This window comes from Prorops nasuta, unplaced genomic scaffold (genome assembly GCF_024137725.1).
Source record: "Prorops nasuta isolate Cenicafe-Biocafe unplaced genomic scaffold, Cenicafe_Pnas_1.2 PNAS00004, whole genome shotgun sequence".
Lineage (NCBI taxonomy): Eukaryota > Metazoa > Arthropoda > Insecta > Hymenoptera > Bethylidae > Prorops > Prorops nasuta.
In genome coordinates, this window is record NW_027116801.1 from 6,075,707 (window position 1) to 6,095,707 (window position 20,001).

The following is a 20,001-nucleotide window of genomic DNA, read 5'->3' on the forward strand; positions in this document are numbered from 1 at the left end:
ATTACGTATTAAAATGAGTGATCCTGTAAGGTATGTAGTACAAGTCATTAGAGCATTACGATATAAATATATAATATGTATTTTATTTTTGTTAAAACGCAGCATGCAACATGGACAAACTGTGTCACATAGCTAAAATTGTCTAAGTAATAAACTAGCGCACAGTAAATACTATAGTATAATATAGTATTATACAAGATTTGTACGTAAAACTATAAGACAGTAAGTCACAGTAGTAACGTTTAGAGGTCATTATATTCCTCGTTGCCGCGGTGCATGATCCACAGAAAACAAAAGAACGAACAGCGAGCCGCTCCATCCTGCCTCTTAATTACATTTCTACTTCATTTATAAGTATCACGCGACTAATTATATTCCGTGCATGTACCGTAGAGAGACAACGAGTTGGCCGAATCTGATTCGCTGGAGAGCTTCCGTTTTCACTTTTATCCCCACCTCCAAGCGCGCAATTAACTTGCTTTCAACAGGGCCGAAGGATCAAGCTTCGAACAATGGCAAAACTTGGAAACAATTGTGTATACCATCAGCAGTTTCTATTGGTACATACAGATAACAATTGGCCATTTTTGATTGGTGTACACGAGATTTTCTTTCTTAGAAGCGATTATGCGCGGCCAAAAAGCAGAAGAAGCGTATACCGTACAAGATAGACGCTAATGTGAGTCTAAGAACGCACCGAAGCTACAGTGTCAATCGCAAAAATTCGATCCGAGTTACAATCGCTGAGCCACATAATCTCGGACCGCGTACCAGTGGAAACCCGGTTTCGGGCAGCCAGCCACGATACCCGGTGTGCGCTGCAATCGTCGAGCTAACGCAGACAAAACTTTGGTTCGGAATCAACGAGGGCGCTGCAGGACAGCCGTCCCCGAGGGTCAACCGGGAGGTAAACATTAAACGCCGGTGTGCTTGAATATGTAAGATACGTTGCTGTCTTGATGAACGGGAGGTCCGTGGCAGGTTCGACGAGTAGACGAATTATTGTTGTTGTTGTTGTTGTTGTTGTTCACGTAGTAAGAGGACTTCCTCATGCTGGTCGACGAGGAGATCATGGCCACGGTCTCGTAGTACCTGAGTTTGCCGCAGCAACGACCACTTTTCAAGATGGCGACGAAGCCCCGTCGATACTTCTTGTTGAAGAAAGCGTAGAGGATTGGGTTGATGCAAGAGTTGCTGGCGCCCAACCACTGGGCGATCGGCGTTGCTATCGGAAGAATATCGTCTTCCCCCTCAGCAACGTCCCCGCCAAGCTTGATCACGGCGAAAATCACGTAGAGAGGAAGCCAGGACAGCACGAACAATATCACCACTACCACCAGCATCTTCACTACCTTAACTTTCGATTTTTGCTGTATCCTCTCCATTTGAGCGTCCTTCGTGTCCGTTGGAATGTGTCGGCGCCAGACCTTGATCCAGATCAGGATATAGCAGAGGGAGATCAGGATCATAGGGAGGACGTAACACAGGGTCAGGTTGCCGATTAGGAAGAAGAGCGAACCATCCTCCGGATTTGGCCACGTCTCCAGGCACAGTCTTAACTCTGGATCGTCGTCGTAGATCGGCACCAGATCGAAGAACAGCAGCCATGGTGACGTCATCGTTAACGCTACGAACCAGATTACCACGATCATCATTCGAGCTCGACGCTTCGTGATTTGACACTTGAGTGGCCACCATATCGCGAGAAACCTGAAAGCAGTATGGTCCTTTTAGTGTATATACCAGACTCTGTAATTTTGTATTTTCAATTTAATAAAAATATTATTTTAGTAATAACTATGAAGTGTCTCTTTATTAATTTCGCAAGTAAATTTACAACGATGGCCGTCGGTTACAAAGTCACCCACGACTGTTGTTGCAATTATACATTTTTACAATATATTTTTTTTTATCGGAGCACAGAATACTTTTCTACCTTTTCTATTAACTCTTTCGTACTTTAGAAATCACGTTTCGAATAATTCGTAACTGTAACTTGATTTTGTCGTCGACAGTCACATATATATATAGATAGGCGAAAGCCGTATAATTGAACATTCCCATTTCGTGATATTAATGGCCAACACTCACGCACAGGTACGAGACCGCAACACGATGAATTACGCTATGCCTGGCATAATAATTGATGCCTACCTTCGCCATTTGTCGCGAGAAATCTTTTCACCACGACCCAATCTCTTATATCGATCCACACATATACTACATGATGCGATAGCTCCAATCCGACGGATCCCTCTTATTTATGCACGCGCCAATAGAGATCGCTCGAACGATAACTAATGAAGGATTCTCCTTTTTTTGCTTCTTCTCTCCATCGGAGAAATTGTTCGGGGAGTAAATAACAGCATTTATACTCGTGCCACTTAGACGCAACTTTGCTAAAGTTTTCAATTCCATCCGATAGCGTGGTCGCTCGTAAAGAGAGCCTGAGAGAAACGATAGACGACTTTTGCAATATCGACTCGACACTTATATGAAAAGCCTGCGATTTTTCTGAACCTATCAAACTATATATACCTTTACCAATACTTCCAACGCACAGTATCTATTGCAGATGATAAATCAAATCTCCCCTTTCTCTCTTCCTCTCTCTTTCTCTCTCTCTCTCTAACTATAACGATAACTTTACAGTTATACAGTGAGAAAATAGAAAAAAATTATTGTTTCTTTTCTCTTCATTTCATTAGCCTAGAAATAAAGTATCATTTATCTTTCGGTCTCGTCCTTCGATTATAGTAGAATATATTACAATGTGTTTGTGCCAGTACTTGGGAGTCCTTCCATAAATCAGCCGAAGCGATACGAATCTGTGAGAACATTCTTCCGGCTGTCGCAGCTTCTTAGCAGAGAATGCAAAACAGAAGGTGCAGAAGCGAAAACGGGGGATAAATGATGGGAAACGCGGATGTAGTCGATGAAGGTTAGATGATCAGGACTGCTTAGAACAATGAATACAACGAGTCCCGGTTAGAAATATATATAAAGGGTTCGCTTTCCACAGTATTCACAGTAGTATCGATTGGTGTTTCAACCGTGTTTGAAAGCTGAAAGCCGATAAAACGTTTAACATGTTCAAGCTGGTAAGAATATATATGATATCCACTGTATATAGTACACAACTAATAATATTGTACTTTATTAATAATTATATAGTAAACCGTTAAAGCTTCACCTTTATCGATTTTATCGGAGAATAAAATTTCGTCCTGTAACTTATCTCACTGTTAAAATCATAACTCCATACGGAATTACGTAGATTTTTGTTCCTCTATTTGTGTCTTGTATATTTATATATGAAGAAGAGAGAAGAAAGATAATAATAACTCAAGAAAAGTAGATTTGCACAGAAATGAGAAATATTCTGTGAATTCTTCTTTCTCTCTCTCTCTCTCTCGTGAAGGATTGTGCCAAATTTTCATGAAGGACTAAACATGATTTCATTTTATTTCAGTTTCTTTTAATGCTCTGCATCGCCTTTGCGGTTTGCTCACCAGTACCGCCAGCATACTACTCTCCATACCACTTTGGTTACAGCCCCTACGTAAAGATACTTCATACACCAACAGTACCATTTGCGTACCACCATGGATACAGGCTGATTCATCCCAGCCCTTATTACCTGTACTAAAAACACCAGAAATCCATTCACACTTCCCCCTTGGCCCCATTTATCTTCGGCTGCAGAAAAACTAACCTCTCAAAAGAATTTATATATGTATCGTTTAATAAATGCTACAAATCACCTCTCGCTTTGTATCTCACTGCGAATCTCAATAAATTCAAATTCTTGTAATATTCTTGCTCTTCTCTTCAATCGTTGACTATTCGGCTGGTACTCGACGATTTTATGTTGGTTATAAATTGCGCTTGGCTTAAAATCGTCCATACTCTTCGAATAAGCGAGGAATAGTCAGTGGGTCTGTATTGAAAAAAGGAAGGGAAAAGCTCGCACGACTAACAACTATTTTTTACGAGTGGAAATCTTGATTAAGAATTCCTTGCGCAGTGGCTCCTGCTGACGAATTAAATAGACCAGACTAGACTGATAATATACAGTATAGAAGGGAGAGCAAATCTCTTTAGGAAGGGTAACAGAAACTCTCGTAAAATAAGCGAAGCAGCACAACGTTCGTTATACGGCTAACACCCACACACATACACGTGCGTCTTATACATACATATACGTCATCATCCATCGAAAAGTAGTACGTTTATGCGCCGACTGGTTTATTGTACCCTTGGCCAGACTATCGGATGGTAAGTCGAAGAAGAACGAGGAACCTGCATTGAGACCGCTCATATACAAACGCATAAAAACCCTAACGTACCTTATATAATCTGGAATATTCTCCTCGTACCCCTTTCCCACTAGCCATTTGAGCTCGGAAATATAGCAATGAAACGTGAATCTCCCTTTGGACCCGGAGGACAAAGGGTAGAAAAGAAGAAAAAAGCAGAATTGGAAAATTCACAATTAAAACTTTATTAAATTTTCACGTGATCGAGGATTTGGGACGAAGATCGAATGACGAGGTGGATAGTCCAATTTGTCTGGATGAGGTCGAAAGAAATGTGGAGAGCAGAGCGTACCAGGTGGCGCCACTGTTGATTGCGCCTTCCCGGGGAATCCCCAACTCTCACGCGTATATTAGGAAAATTTCACGATGACGACGGGAAGGGGGGGGGGGGATGTGGTGAAGGGTCGATGTGCTTCTTTTCTGCATTGGTCCTTTGCTTCCTTGCTTCCTTATTTTCTTTTCAGAAGATTCTCCTTTTCAGGAATTTTTAGGTTATCTTGGCTTTGCGTCGCTTAGTGGACGAGTCCGTGTCCGTGAACCAATGGGAAAACGGGATGCGTGAGAACAGTCTTGGTGACGATTGGTTGACGGTGGACTACTGGAGCAATAGGCTGGTGAACGACGTGCACGGGCTCGTGGACGACGTGTGCGACGGATTGTACGATTGGCTGCTGATGCACAACAGGTTGATGGACAACGTGAGCGGCCACTGGGGCAGAGTGACTGATCACCTGAGGAGCGTGAATTGGTCCAAGTCCATGATCAAGCACGATTCCGGTCAGACCTCCTGGAGCTGCGACAGCAACGGCCAACACGGCAGCGAGAACAGCCTGCACAAGGTATCCTTTAGCTTAATCCTAGTTTGCATCGAGGCACCCTCTTTGCCAATATAGAATACTAATTCTATATTCCTGCTAAAATACGTATGACAGCCAACAATTCCACGAATTTCACGGACGCTCGGTTTCCATACATTCGAATCGGCGAACGTTTACAGTAACAATAACGCCATTAGTCCAATATTTCGAATCAGCCCAAATTCGACAATCGAATCTGATTTTCCCTCAAAACGAAGAGTTCGAAAAAGACGAATTTCTATGGAATAAAATATCAGGCAAATTTCAGACCGAGTGAGTTTGCTAATTAAATAATCACTTTGATTTTTCTAACACGAGTACCTACATCAGTATCGAAGAAAATTGGTAACAGGATTTTCACTATAGCAATGTTGACGAAATCTTCTTGTTTTTTTTTTTTAGATGTTAATTTCTCCAACTGTATAAACGATATAGACAAAAACAAGGGCCGGATAAAAATTTGTAGTATTTTCCCCGTGGGAATATATTTTGAACGTTATAAATCGAGCAAATCAAATGCGATAGTACCAAAATGTCGATAGGAGGAATCAGGAAAAGCGTGTGAATATTGCGACAAGAAAAGAAATTAATTGATCGTAAAGATCAGTTTGAAGCCAAATGAAGGAAGAAATGAAATTAATTTACGCTCGTGCTAGAATAGACAGGCACGATAAGCGAGTGCCTTGCCTGTTATTGACTAACAATTTGTGAATGCTCCAGTGGTTTCTAGTGAAGGTAAGGGCACGCGTGTTTACGCGGTCGAAAGGTCAGAGTACACACACGCACACACACTAGCAACACAAATACACAACTTAAGAAGGTGCCCTCACTGTGAAACAGTCTTTTTTCCGCTTCTCCAAAAAAAGCTTCGATTTATCAAATTTCCAGCTATTAAATTTAATCCTATTATTGAAAAGGGGGAGTCTTTGTACAGCACTTGGCTAAACGGAAACTTCGCCAGTTCTTCTTTAAATTTCTTTAAATGGAGCCATCGAATTTTGCAAAGCAATTTGCTCCGAAGCTACGAACGGATGGTACAGTAAGAGGAAAGATGGAGAGAGGTTTGAAGGACTTTTAAAATTTTCCCGAGGTCTGGAGATAATCTGAAGAACCGGGCACATTTTATGAAAAAGTTTCTCTCGTCATCGACGGTGCTTATGGACCAGTTGAATCACAAAAAACAAAATCAAAACGCCAAATGTCCGAGTGTTATTTCGCTATTGCCAAGACCGTTTGAAAGGTGCATCGTGAAAAATGTGTCCACGTTTGACTAGAACTTTTTCTTACCAACTTAAACATGATGGGTTGAGTGTGTGCAGTTTACTTCGTAGAAGTAAGTACAATCATACTACATCATCGGTCGTTCGTCCCTTTATAATAAGAGTGCGAGTGTAAAAATCTCAGTGATCACGTGGTATACAGTGCAAGTGAATGATGTTATGAAACAACCGATTGAGTCAGCCGATCGGAGAAAAGCGTGTAGGAGTGGGGGAATTAAACGACCAATGACAGCGTACAGCTGATCATGGGGAAAGCTCGAGCGACCAATAGCGCGCCGTTCAACCCTTTTGGTTAATCCAAAGAATGAGGTTACAATAGTTGTATGTGAAATGCTAATGATTTCTACATGCGAAGAAATGTGTGGGGTACAGGAGCATACGTGGATTATGCGGGACTTAAATGCCGCGATTGCCATGGAACTAGTGTGTTATATTGTAAACAAGAAAATCTGCGTTCTACCGGGTGGCGTATTAACTATGACCAACCCTATGAATTTCAATTCTATGAATAATTGTAAAAAAAAAAGTTCCTATACCAACTTTAAAACCAGCCTATAATAAAAAAGCTATTGAGGATTATATAAAAATCGTTTAATTCCATACTTCTTATTAGAAGAGCATCTCGCCGACATTCTATTGGTTAGACTTCGACCGAGGATTCTTAGACCAATAGGAATTCTCAAACTAAAAAATCTTTAATTCTGAACAACTCCTTCGGTAAGGACTGAATTAAAAAATTGTATAGGATTTTTTTTTCTTATAATTATTCACAATATTTTAATTCACACGTTTGGCCATATCTAAAGGGTCACCCGTTATATATATACATTAAATTTTTTTCGTTACTCTATATTATCGTGATTTTCTTACCAGCTTGAACATTGTGATATCTCAGGAATAATCGTAGTTTACTTGTTGAAACTAAGTGAACTTATGGCCGTATCGCGAAGCTTCGCTCTTTTATACGATACCGATCTTAAAAAATTCCAACAAATTTGGTCACGTGACCGCCTGTCTGACGTTATACAGGGTCCGATTGAGTCAGCCAACCCGTTAGCGGGTGGGATTACCGTTCGACCAATGAGAGACCGATAAGTCGATAATTACGTCAACTGTATATCGCTTATAACACTCGGTCCCTGAGTTCTCAACCCCTTCGCGCGTACACTGCCTCTCCTCGTAATTGGGTGAAGGCTCGTATCTCTTATCTAATGCGGCTTTAGGACTATTAATCATAATTAAGCAATCGGTAAAATTGCTCCCCAAAAAAGCTCTCTATGCGAAGCTGTTCTTTACAATTATTCCAATAAGAAATGTTGATGTTTCTGCTACTTATTAACAGACTATACCATCAATAGTAATAATTTCAACAAATGAAGATACGAAAAAACCAAAATTCTCTATATGCATTCAGAGGGGTGAAATCCGGTAACTTCCACTCCACCCTTACTATTGATTACACACGGTACACAATGCTATCTTTTAACTAACCCAAAGCTGCTACTTATTACTATAGAAGTTTTCGCTAAATGGAAGAGCCCTGAGTTATTACTCAGCAGAGTAATTAATTATTTTTAATGAACGTGCTTCATTACCCCACACCCCTCAGCAGAATAGTTTTTAAAACAATTTGAAGTACAGAAAAAAGAGATTTAATTTTTGAACGCACTAAGCTACGTGTTCGGAGGCTAAGGTTCGCTGAATATTTCGATATATAGATATAATATTGTAAAGCATTGGCTACAATTAGGCTCGAGTGATTAATGACTGCACAGCACAGGCTTTTTCTACTTGTCGTCCGAAATTCGAGCAAAGAAGACACTTACAGGGAAGATTTTAAAACAACGTAAAGAATGATATATTGCATATAACGTATGTGAATAAGGTAAATGTGTGTTTTTAAATAAAAACTGGTTTTAAGGGAACATAGAGAGAGCCAAGGTCCTTCTTTGCGAAGGACCCTCTCCTCTTTCTATATCAACAAGCCATCAAATTTCAGCGGTCTAGTGTAAACCTATAAAATAGCAAAGTATCAGAAAAAGTTAACCTCTGATAATCAACGTTTATACAAACGAGTGGAAAATCCTTATAAAACACCCTAGATTTTATAAGGATCTGATTTTCACTTCGATAGACCTTTCATTGTTATAATTTTGCAAGTCAAGGGCCAAGCAAGTTTAATAAATTAGTCCTTATCGATTCCTTATATAAACATTGTGGATGTGAACCGATCTGGTATATACGTCTGTGGCATGTCCTAGTATCATTTATAAGATAAAGGACAATATTAGCATTATATTGGGTTATGATTTAGTTCGCACGTTAGGCCCAGACGATGTATTATCCACAGGCTCGTACAAAACTCGGCGTATCTCTTTCTCGGGAGTCGCATCATTTCCTTGCGTATAATCGAGACATCATTATCAGAATCTTATAGAAATCCCAAGTAAATTTACACTCGCATAGCAGAGGCTTTTTTCTCAACTGGTCCAAAACTTGGTTATAGAGAAAATCTCACATGGAAGATTTGAAAAGTAGCTTAAAAGACAAAATATTGCATAGAACGCTTATAATAATTTACGCGTGTCTTTCAAAATACAAACTCTTCTTGAAAACATGGTCAAAAAAACTTATCCTACCGGTGACCTTATCCTTTCTACAGTGATGTAATCAATACATATACAATAAGTGGAGCATCGAGAACAATGTAAATATTCTCTAACGATCAATGTTTACAAACAAGAGCTCTCTTCTTCGACTCTTCCAAATTCCGGAAAAAGAGCGTCTCGCGAGAACTCGGAAGCAGCGTGAAAGACGATATACCGTAGCATAGGATGTATATAAATAACATACACGTTCGTAATACAGATACTAGTTTCCCAAAAACGTAGCCAAAATCGTTTCCACAGCGGTGACCCTCTCCTCTTTCCGTACACTAGCCAACCGTTAGATTTCAGCGAGGCTATTCTAAATTTCTGTCTGGTCGCGATGCTGGATTTCTGTGGATCCTCCCTGCATCCGCTGGAATTCGAATTGTGCCAACCACGTGGTATTCGATTCGTTTATCTAAGCAATCCATCCGAATTCCTATGGGAAAAACATCGAGTGAATTTCGCGTGCGTCGAAATGCCGTCGGAAATTCGATTCAGTCTAGCTTAACTGGCGGGATAAAAAGCTGCCCCCCATAATCCGATTTACGTACGCGCTTAACCATCCAAGCTGAAGGCAGGCAGAGGCAGCTCTCTCGTGGTAGTAGTATCGAGTAATTCGAGCCAAGTGCCGGTGGTCTGCTGCAGTCAGTGCTCTTGTTACGACGCCGGTAATGCCGCAAATATATAACCTATTTTATGGTATACTGGATGAAAATTAAAAATCCTTTTAATACTATAGGAGAATATTACACTGTTATATTCGCTCTTTAACGTTACTCTATTTTTTTTATTAAAAATAGCCACTGTATATATATAATACAGTGGGCGAAGAATCGCTAAAACGTGAAAGATAAAAGTTTTCAAATTGCATCAACGACTTCAATTTCTTTCTCAAAGAGTATATACGAATTGAAGAAATCGTTTTATTTAGATATATCACACAAGTTACAGTATACATATATATATATATATATATATATAAATATATATTTATAAGATTTCTTGGAAGGTTCGCAAAGATTTCTTCAACTCCGCGGTGACTCTCAAGAGTTCTTCCCAGTGGAGGAGTCGCGATGGCGGCTTAACGTAATTTTTCGGATACTACGTTTGAAAGGAGAGTGGGAAACTTTTGCAGGAAATAAATCGTCGAGCAACATTTTTTTATACTTCGCAGACACGTCTCTCGAGTGACTGATTCAATTCTGAGAGTGCGGCTGGATTTGGCGAAAACATGAAGCGTGTGTCGGGGGTTGCTCGCAAAATTCAACAGCATATTTACTGTCGTATCATTTTTCACACCGTAACTACGACTGCAGATCGAGTATCCACAGATCCGACCAAGCAGAACTTTTCCCGCTCTTTTCAATATCGCTTTCAGTTCGGAAGAAAGAGACCCTAACCTATTTCTCCAATTAACATAAAAACTTACAGTTCCTTGAAGCAATTTTTACACGAATCGAAGCTATCACAATTTTTCCATTCGATTCCAGTAAGCTTTGCTTTGGCTTCTGTGTGCATACTATGCATATAAAGCGCTAAGCTATATCGCGAAGAATTCTTTTGGAACGGTTATGGAATTTACTTTTATGTAACCAAAAAAATCTTACGCTCTTAAAGAATTCGAAGAAATTTTCCACCGCATTAGCAGTTTAGAAAACTCCATTTTAGTTTAACAACATGAAACTACAGAAGGATTCTTTTTACTAGATTTAGGGAGGAGGGGGCCAAAGTGCAAACGTCATCAAATCATAACGATTCCCTCTGACTCTTCCATACGCGAATCGGATTGAGTTTTGGACGCTCGTCACTATTGAAAGCCAATCCTTTCCTTTGCAGGGCGATATCTCTTGCTCTTATAAGCTCTTGAAGAGTGCCAGACTGAGTTGAACCAAGTAGAAAAAGAAGGAAAACTATAATGGCTGTAGCAGTGGTGGTGGCAAGACAATTCCCAGTTCCTGACGGTCCCACTCTTCGGCCAATTTCCAGAAAGATCGATCCCCTCTAAAGATCTTATAAAACTATTCCGGAACTCGCGACAGCGCTTTTATTTCCAGCTAACGTGAAATTGATAGGAAATCATTGATCGTCGATATCCAGCCATTTCAATGCGCCGCGCTGTACTGATCCTTCCGGAACACTTGCTATACTCCGTGAATATAGTCGAATGCTACGTGTCATACTCCTTCCTCGGTTTTACTGATTCGCCTCCCTCCTCTCCCTGCTTCAATCTCAATCAAAATTCACATTATTCCTGGTACTTTACACGTCAATTATTATATCAATAATTGTGCCAATGAAAGCTACTTATGCACGATTATATTGATTGCAAGCTAATGCTCCATATTATTTATTTCTTCATAAAAATCTAATTATCATAAAATGTGTCTATGTATATATTATAGATACATACGTTTGCTACAATACTCACCGATCTATTCGATGAAACAATCTCCACGCTCGAATATTATTGGTACATTTTTCTCTCTCCCTATGCTCATCGTGAGAGAAGTGGAGTAAGGTCGATTTTTTTTTGCAATTTCATTAATATTCATTGGTATAAGTAAGCTGGTACGAGTGAGATTCTATTTTTTATATGTCCGCATGGTGTGCAAGATCTATTATTTTGAGCCACCTTTTGCGTTCGTTATTGTAACCTTCAATTATTTATAAATGAATTTGCAGCTTTTATCGTATTGAAATCCACTAATAAGCATTTGCCACAAACGCGGGAAGAAGACAACGCCCTGTGCAGAATGGAGCGTGAAGCTTTTACAAGGACGACTTCCCATTTCGTAAGAACTCACTGCAATTCTTTGCAGGATTCGATTCGCAGTGTTTATTTCAGGTGAGATACGTTGGTAATTATAAAGTAACGAGTTGCTCAATAATCTCAGTTGTTTGTCGAGAAGTGTAGGATTAGCTGCTTGTTATGGTATGGCTTGAAATTGTTGGATGCTTGTATTGTGTGTATATATATATATATATATATATGAAAGAGAAATTGATCGTCAATATGAGACTTACCTATCTAGGGAGACCGCGACCAGACTGTAGACAGAAGCTGCGACAGATACTCCTTGTATATAAGCAACAGCTTTACACATGAACCATCCCAGGAACCACGCTGCAACAGACGAAAAAACCATAAAAAAAATGATAAAAATGCTTGAAATAGGAGAAAATTCCATTTACTGAAATAACATACATATGTATATATACAGGTATGCAATAAGACTATCAGCAAACGGCTCTTATTGTTAGTAAACGTATAACGAAAGGTTTACTCGTTAAAAAGAGTAATCCTACAGGCAGAATAATAACGAATGCACAAGTATCTCTCGTCTGATCAATTGCTTCTCGTTTTAGTTTGAAATAATTATTTTTGATACGGAAGAAAGAGTAAGAAAATGGTTAAAATATGAAATATAAGCTCGGCTTTTGGCGTTTAATTCAACGAACGATTCCGATTTATAAAACAGTGGCGATTAGTCAGAGGTTTCGAATCGTGGGTGGAAAATGGTTATTAACGGAATTTCATTATAATTCACAGAATGTATAGATTTGGCGGAATAATTATTATTCTCTTTAACGCTCGATCACACGCCAGGAGCTCCTTTCTAGCATAAGGCTAGCATACCCTTCACTTCACACAATACTTTCGGGCTGAGCCGGGGATTGAGTACGAGACGATAGAGATAGGAATCAATTCACGTTATGCAATATACCATATTACAATACAATATACTATATAAGCACGTAATTAAATATTACGATACTAACAACGTTAACTTTATCACAGTTTGATAGAGAATCTGTATATTTATCACAAATACAAAATCCTTCTCTTTTTAATTTCTGAAATGTCATAATAATTCAATAATAATAAATATGCGTTTGATGCATTCAAGTTTATCGTACAGCTAACCATTGAATTGATTTAGTCCACTTCGCGGTTGAAAACCAGTCGAAATACTGGGCAAGGCAAGCAGCAGTAAATTTTACGAGGAAATGCTTAATAATCCAGGCTACCTATGGTATCTTTTGAAATCGTTTTGTAGATCGTGTATATACGCATGGAGAGATAAAACGTGACTAGAAACATAATTAATATCGGTGAATGAACTTGGACCTTAGATTAGGAGGAAAATATTGAAAATAAAAACAAAGTGTCGAATAACAAGTTTATGCCAGAGAGGCTCGAAGGAGACATTCATTTGAGACTATGAAAACTTTTTCACGTTTTCTGAAAGATTGATTCCTGGAGGCACAAATTTCAGGCATCGACTTGATATATTGCGAGTGGGCCACAACAAAGGGATGGACATCATCTCGAAACTTTTGCAAATGCGTTCAATCCGCTGATTTCCTCGCACAATCCACTTCAGCAAACTGTCAAGGAGAAATGGTCCCACAAGTTTCTTCACGAACAACCTCTCAGCGTGACACGCGAAAATTTTGATAAAATAAGAGATTTAGTAATTTCATGACCGATTCGTAAAACTTGTCGACAGCGCTTTGCAAGTATCTCGCAACGAGTGACAGTAAAATCGAAAAACATCATATAAAAACTATTCATGGCCATTCTGAAAATTCCACGTGGAAACTGAAAACAAACTTTCCATACTACATTAATAATTTATCATATATAATACAGGGTTTTCGCGTCAAAATTTTCAGTTGATTATATTTTGGAAACGAATGGATATTGAAAAAATAGTGTGGAATAAAAGTTGCATGTCTTAAAGGAGGGTATTAGATAGTATCATTAGTTTGACCTTGGAATGAAATTTGAAGGTCACACAAAATTACATTGATTTTTTTAAAAGAAACACCCTGTATATCTTTACGAATACTTACAGCTGATCTCACAAGAGCTTTTAAAAACTCTGTTTTCACTTTTTCGTTCCATCCAGTCGTTTAGAGATACATTAACACGTAAAAATAATTTAAAAAAAAAGTGAAGGACATTGTTTGTTGAAAAAAATCAGGATATACATTTTATAGAAGGTAATTAATTGAGTATTTTGCAAAAACCCTCATTAAATATATTATATATTTTAGAAGATACAGCAGTTCAAAATTAATTAAAAACATTTATTTCCCTGATAATTCGTATATAAAACCTACTATTTTTTAATAACTTTGAACTGCTGTATCTTTTAAAATATATAATCAATTTTAATGGGACTTTTTGTCAAATATTCAATTAATTACTCTCTATAAGATATATATCTTTATATTTGTTATACAAAAATTGTCCTTGACTTAAAAAAATGATCATTTCAAAAACCGTTGAAACGTGTAAACTAGTAAAATTATCCATTCTTAAATCCCTTCTTTTTATTATTTTTACGTGTTATCTATGGACTTTATATGGAAAAAAGTGGTGTCCTTAATTATTTGGCCACCGCTGCATATCAATTTGAAAGTATACGTATAGCTGAGCGAAAACACGCGTTTATCCTGAGCGGTCACGCACACTACTTAAAGTCAAACCCACAAGTATGTACAATTTCATATCAAAATATCTTGTAAACGACTGAATAAAATGAAAGAATGGAAAGGGCGGTTTTAGAATTCTTTTGAATTTAGCTACAAGAATATGTATAATACATTGTATTTCAATTAAAAAAAAACTCAAGGTGACCTTCGTGCAGTTGTCAAATGACATTTCAAGGCCGAACCAATGGTACCATCTGGTGTCCCTCTCTAAGTCATAAAATTTTTGTTTGAAACTTTTTTTTTTAAAGTAATTGGCTAAAAAGTTTTATACTCGAACACCCTGTATATACATTTACGTGCACAATGGACTGACTTATCTCGCACAAGAACTCCGTATTTACAACAGCATTTATTCCCCGCTAGTCCCTTAGCCATTAATAAGCGAGCTTGTTTATCTCCTATTGAAATATCTATCTCTCCACTACACCATCGACGAATTGCGAAAGCCAATAATTATCGATAACTCTCAAATGTCACCATTATAAATTCATATTATTCCTGGTTTTTCAAATTAAAGAAAAGGGAAAAACTTAATAAAGCAAAAAGGGGTAATTAATAATTATGTCCACCGTTTATTAATAGCTCTCAAGATTGATCAAGACAGTCGGTAAATCCTAGGCTGATTTTATAAACAAAGAGAAACTAGTCCGAGCGCGGTGACCGCTTATCTCGGATCACAGACACGTGACAGTGGATAAATGAAAATAGGAGAAAGAAAACTTGGAGCCTGAGACATTCCTAAATACGCACGACATGCAATGGCAATGATTTACCGTAAAGTGTAATTTAAATGCCAAATTTTTCTCACACCAACACATTCTACGCTACTATTGCGCGAACGTGTTGGTGTAAGGTTCTCTCTCTCTCTCGCTTTCTGCATATTACTTTCACTGTCTACGCTCTATTGGACAGAACGTATTCGTTGCTGCAAGCACACTGGCAAACGCGAAAACACACGCCTCCGACTTGAACGAGTACGCACTGGGACATTGCGTAATATCAAATATAGTTTATTATACAATATGTGCAATATATATTTTATTTTACATTTATGTAACTGTTTTGATAAAAATATGTAAAATTGTAATAATTAATAATGTATATATATATATTAAAAGTGTGTGTGTGAAACTATATTTGTATGAATACAAGCGAGCAAGATCAGGAGACTCGGTAGAATTGAAACAGTATGTCATAGATAATTGGACACTTATGCGAGTGTTTGGAAAAATATATGTCCAGACTTAATAATTATAAAAAATAATGTACAATAAACGTGAAACTAGTCGTATGTAGACGAGCGAGACTTTCACTTTTTGTGATGTAAGAGAAAAGCAGATTTACCAGTATTATCCCAAAAGGAGATTTTCCAGGTTAATACGTACGTGAAAATTCCAGGGTCGAGGGGCATTTTTCTTAACGTATATATATATATAGCATTTGTGAAGCGACACATGAAGCCGGAATCTCTTTTTGCAGCAGTGGTACACTCGAGCTAAGACGAATCTGGGTCCTGAGTAAGGGAAAAACTGGTGTATAAGAGGAAAATATTACCGGATAACCATCCAAAGGAATTCCATGCACACGTAGAATCCCTGAGGAACGATCAAGATGGCTGAAAATAATAACCGAATAAAATTTCCATACTAACCTAATTTTAATTCTTTCTTCTAACCTATACTAAAAATATATATTCCAAATTAATCGTAATGATCTAGTCGCTAAATCAGCTCGACTCTCTCGACAACTTCTAAATTGAGAGAGTGTTAACGTGAGTAGGTACAGTGTGTATACTCTACATAGCTTCGTTTTTTTTCTCTCTCGAAAGAAGAAAGAGGAAACTCGTAACCGCGAAAGAAATTAGGTAGAGTAAATTTAAATTTACGCGCCACTTTGGTTCATGGCCACTGTTGAATATAGTCGAATGTATATAAAAGCACACTTTACAATAAGATCCAGCATTCAGAAAGCGTTGGACTGGACTTGGACTTGGCGGGAGTATACATTACTTGTATAAAAGCATGCACCGCTAAAGTGATACCTGCATGCACATAAAGTACCTGTACGATCGTTCGGCTTAAAGCGAGATCCCCTAAAATTACACGCTGTGCTCTATAAAAAGTTATAGCTAAGGGAGGATAATAACGTCGTAGTGGTGTACGTACCGCTTTAAGCGACACACCTGCCTTAAACATACGCTTCGTTATCTCGACGCTGGATAAAAATCAATTTCAGAGATTCGATTAAAGTTTAATTAATGTACGGTGTGTACCATCGAAGATACACCAAAGGGTGGACGTAAGAACTCATTTATCTCCGCAACACATACAGTGAAAGATATCCTTTTTTTGTATAACTTTTTCGAAGTATTTGCATTCATTTGCATTCTGAAAGATTTGAAGAATAAAATAGAAATGTCTTACAGTTTCGAAGATGAATGATTTCTATGTTCGCTTTACACTGAGCTTTTAATGTTAAACTCTATATATAGGTATAGTATACTGATAAGTACAAGTTTTTATCAAATCTTGACTGCATTTAAAGATTCAAGCAATTTATATAAGAGGTTCGGTTCTCTCGTGGTCCTCCTTTATATAATTACTCGATTTTGTGATAAAGATTAGTTTTTGCATGCTTGATAAGATTGCTGGTCGATTCGAGAAGGTTCCAATCTTAGGCAGCAACGAGACCTCGTAAGCGAAGTTTTACAATCCGACCATATCTTTTATAGCCCCCCGCTCAATCACGCATAAACGGGATGGTCTGCAATTTTTCCTCTCCCCCCTCCCTCCTTTCCACAGTGTCACTTCTGTACCATTCAATTTTCAGTCACCCGATCCGCGAGTTTCCACAGAAAAACGAAGAAATTCCGTTAAGGTTCGCGTGAGAACTGTATACTTTCTTCCTATATATATATATATATATATATATATATATATACGTACTTGCAATCTCATCGTTAAAATTGTTCCAATTAGCTAAAAGCATTTGTACATTTTTTTCTCCATAAAACGGTTGCAAAAAATAAAATGATTGAATGAAATTTTTGCGAAATCCATTATTGCGATGATAAAAGTCGAAGATAAATTTGTTTCTTGATTGTCCAGTCAGAGTTGGTTGGGATTATAAGGTAGAACAAAAGAGTCAATTCGTCAGTGAATATTGCCGAGAGGAATCGGAGCTTCTGTGCTGGCGAAAAAGGACCAAACGGCAGCGGAGGATAGCTGGGAGCTGGGAAATAAAAGTGAAAAAGAGAAGAAAAGTACGGAACAGCGCGATGGCCGGGTGGAATAGAATCAATCGGGTAGCATTGAAAGCGTCCGCGGCGAGAGTAAAATAAACGTTCCACTGGCCAAGGTGAATTGAACTTCGAGTCGCAGCAAACATCGTGTGGTTACAATTCCTTGACTTTTTTTTCCAACCGAAACTGTTAACGCCATGCTATAACTATACTAAGAAACGAACAGCTATATATAGCTCCTATCAATCGCAAGGTAGTTGTATAAATTAATTGAATTATCTCTATTTGGTCAAAAAGATCTTTTCTTATATTTCCTAATAAAAAAGTAAATTATATATGAATATAATATGCTTGCCTTTAAATGGAAGCAGCGCGAATCTCACGTACAAATCAATACGTGATCCGAGCTTCTGAAATGCTTCGTTCATATTCCAATGAATTTGATCATAATACGAGCCATTGTACCTCGATAAGGAAGAAGCCTGATCGATATCACACAAACTGTTCACCGAGCTTCTCAATTCTACCCAAACTTCGTTGTTGGCGAAAAAAAAGGCAAAAGAGTTCCATTGAAAATTAAATTCCAAAGCACACACAAAGAAAGTGTTGAGAAAAATTGAAGAAAGGTAAGTGAGTTAAATAACTATTCATATTCTTGCATGGAATATCAAATTGCATCTATTTCGTTTGAAAATTTGAGAATTCATACACGAGAAGTTACTATTTGTCTAGGGTTAATTGCAGTATGGAAATTGATATACGGTCAGGAAATATTTATTTGGCCACTATTGCTACACTGATAATATCTCTTAATCGAGTATTACAAAGAGCCCATTCGACACTGCCACTCGTGGGATCTTGATAGATAAATATCTAAAAAGCGAAAGATCGATTTTTCTATAGCCTCCTCCAATGCGATTGCAATTACGGTGCATCAGCTAACCGACTACAGATTATAACAGTCACTACTCCACGAGACAGTTTAATGTAACGTGCAATCTAACGCTTCGTTCAACATCGCGGTTAATCTAGCCAAGAAAGGTAATCACGAGCTCTCCTTTACAGTCAACAAAAACATTAATTAATACGATTAACCCTTAATTAGGCCCATCAGGAAAATTACCATAATAATCGAATGGGCGGTGACCCCAAGTGCCTAATTAAGGGTTACAAATTATTTATTTCTATATAATAACAATAAATTAAAATTTCATGCTTTCTAAATCTTTAATATGTAAGTATCTTAAATAAAAAGATAGGATTTTCTACCTTTCTCCAACACGATTGTAATTAAAATAGATCGATTAACCGAGTATCAATTATAACAATCACAGCTCCACGAAACAGTTTAATGTAACGTGGTATGCAAACCTATCGTTGAAAACCACGGTTAATCCAGCCAAGAAATGTAATCCCGATCCTTCCTTCCATACAATCAACGCGAGCCTTAATTAATAGAATTAAAAATCATTTACTGCTAATATAATAATCTTAAATTAAGATTCCACAACCGTATTATACCCATTCGATTTGATTCTACGTGCTGCGGTAGTCGTTATCATTCGAGTTGTAGCCTGGCGGCTCATAGCCGTTTTTATTTCGCGAGAAACCATTGCGATGCCTAGCGGCGCTACACCACACCACAGCCAGGCAGTAATAATGACGTGGAGCTCGTACGTTTCTAAGCGTTTGTCTTCCACCGTTTCTCAATTTCTGATACGTACGTGACTGTCTAGGAAGCACCTCACCGGTATATGTACAAAGTACTGTACAAAGACGAGCGTGCCTCTGCAACGTATTACAAGAGCTCTGTTTCTAAGGTCATGAGTCTCCTTCGGCACTTTAATGATGCAAAAAGTAAGAATATTCTCCAAAAAGCTACCTTAGAAGTAGAGAATGCATATTGGACGAAATGCCTGACTTTCAAGAAATATCTACATCACAATGATACTTTAAAGATTAAACTGATTTTCAAGAAAATACAACGTGGGAAAGATACTGAATAAAAATGTTCGAATCACTTGTATATAGCCTAAAATAAATCTCTCCGTAGCTGTCTTTAACTGTCGTAAAAAGATCGTATTCGTAATGTTTCGTTAAAACACTCTTTTTTAATAGCCTATATTTACGAGAGCAGCAGAACAGCTTTTA

At 38.0% G+C, this 20,001-nt stretch overlaps 2 protein-coding genes across 3 annotated transcripts in view; both read right to left on the minus strand.

Moving 5' to 3' along the window:
- Positions 1–913: 913 nt before the first annotated feature.
- The window catches only part of LOC136773092 (neuropeptide SIFamide receptor-like), a 33,662-nt gene continuing 14,574 nt past the window's right edge, over positions 914–20,001 (minus strand). Inside the window, exons 2-3 of the mRNA XM_066726480.1 lie at positions 12,132–12,231; positions 914–1,710 (exon numbers count right to left, since the gene is read on the minus strand). Of these exons, the coding sequence (XP_066582577.1) occupies positions 915–1,710; positions 12,132–12,231 (896 nt within the window). The 3' untranslated portion in view covers position 914. The remainder of the gene's footprint in view (positions 1,711–12,131; positions 12,232–20,001) is intronic.
- LOC136773093 (uncharacterized) lies at positions 4,523–7,394 on the minus strand. 2 transcript variants are annotated; one of them, XM_066726481.1, is made up of 2 exons: positions 7,327–7,394; positions 4,523–5,149 (listed from the first exon to the last, which is right to left on the minus strand). In XM_066726481.1, the coding sequence occupies exons 1-2, from the start codon at positions 7,336–7,338 to the stop codon at positions 4,832–4,834; spliced, it is 330 nt and encodes a 109-aa protein (XP_066582578.1). In that variant the 5' UTR covers positions 7,339–7,394; the 3' UTR covers positions 4,523–4,831. The 2 variants fall into 2 exon arrangements, with proteins under 2 accessions (XP_066582578.1, XP_066582579.1); XM_066726482.1 differs by lacking the exon at positions 7,327–7,394 and adding an exon at positions 6,464–6,490.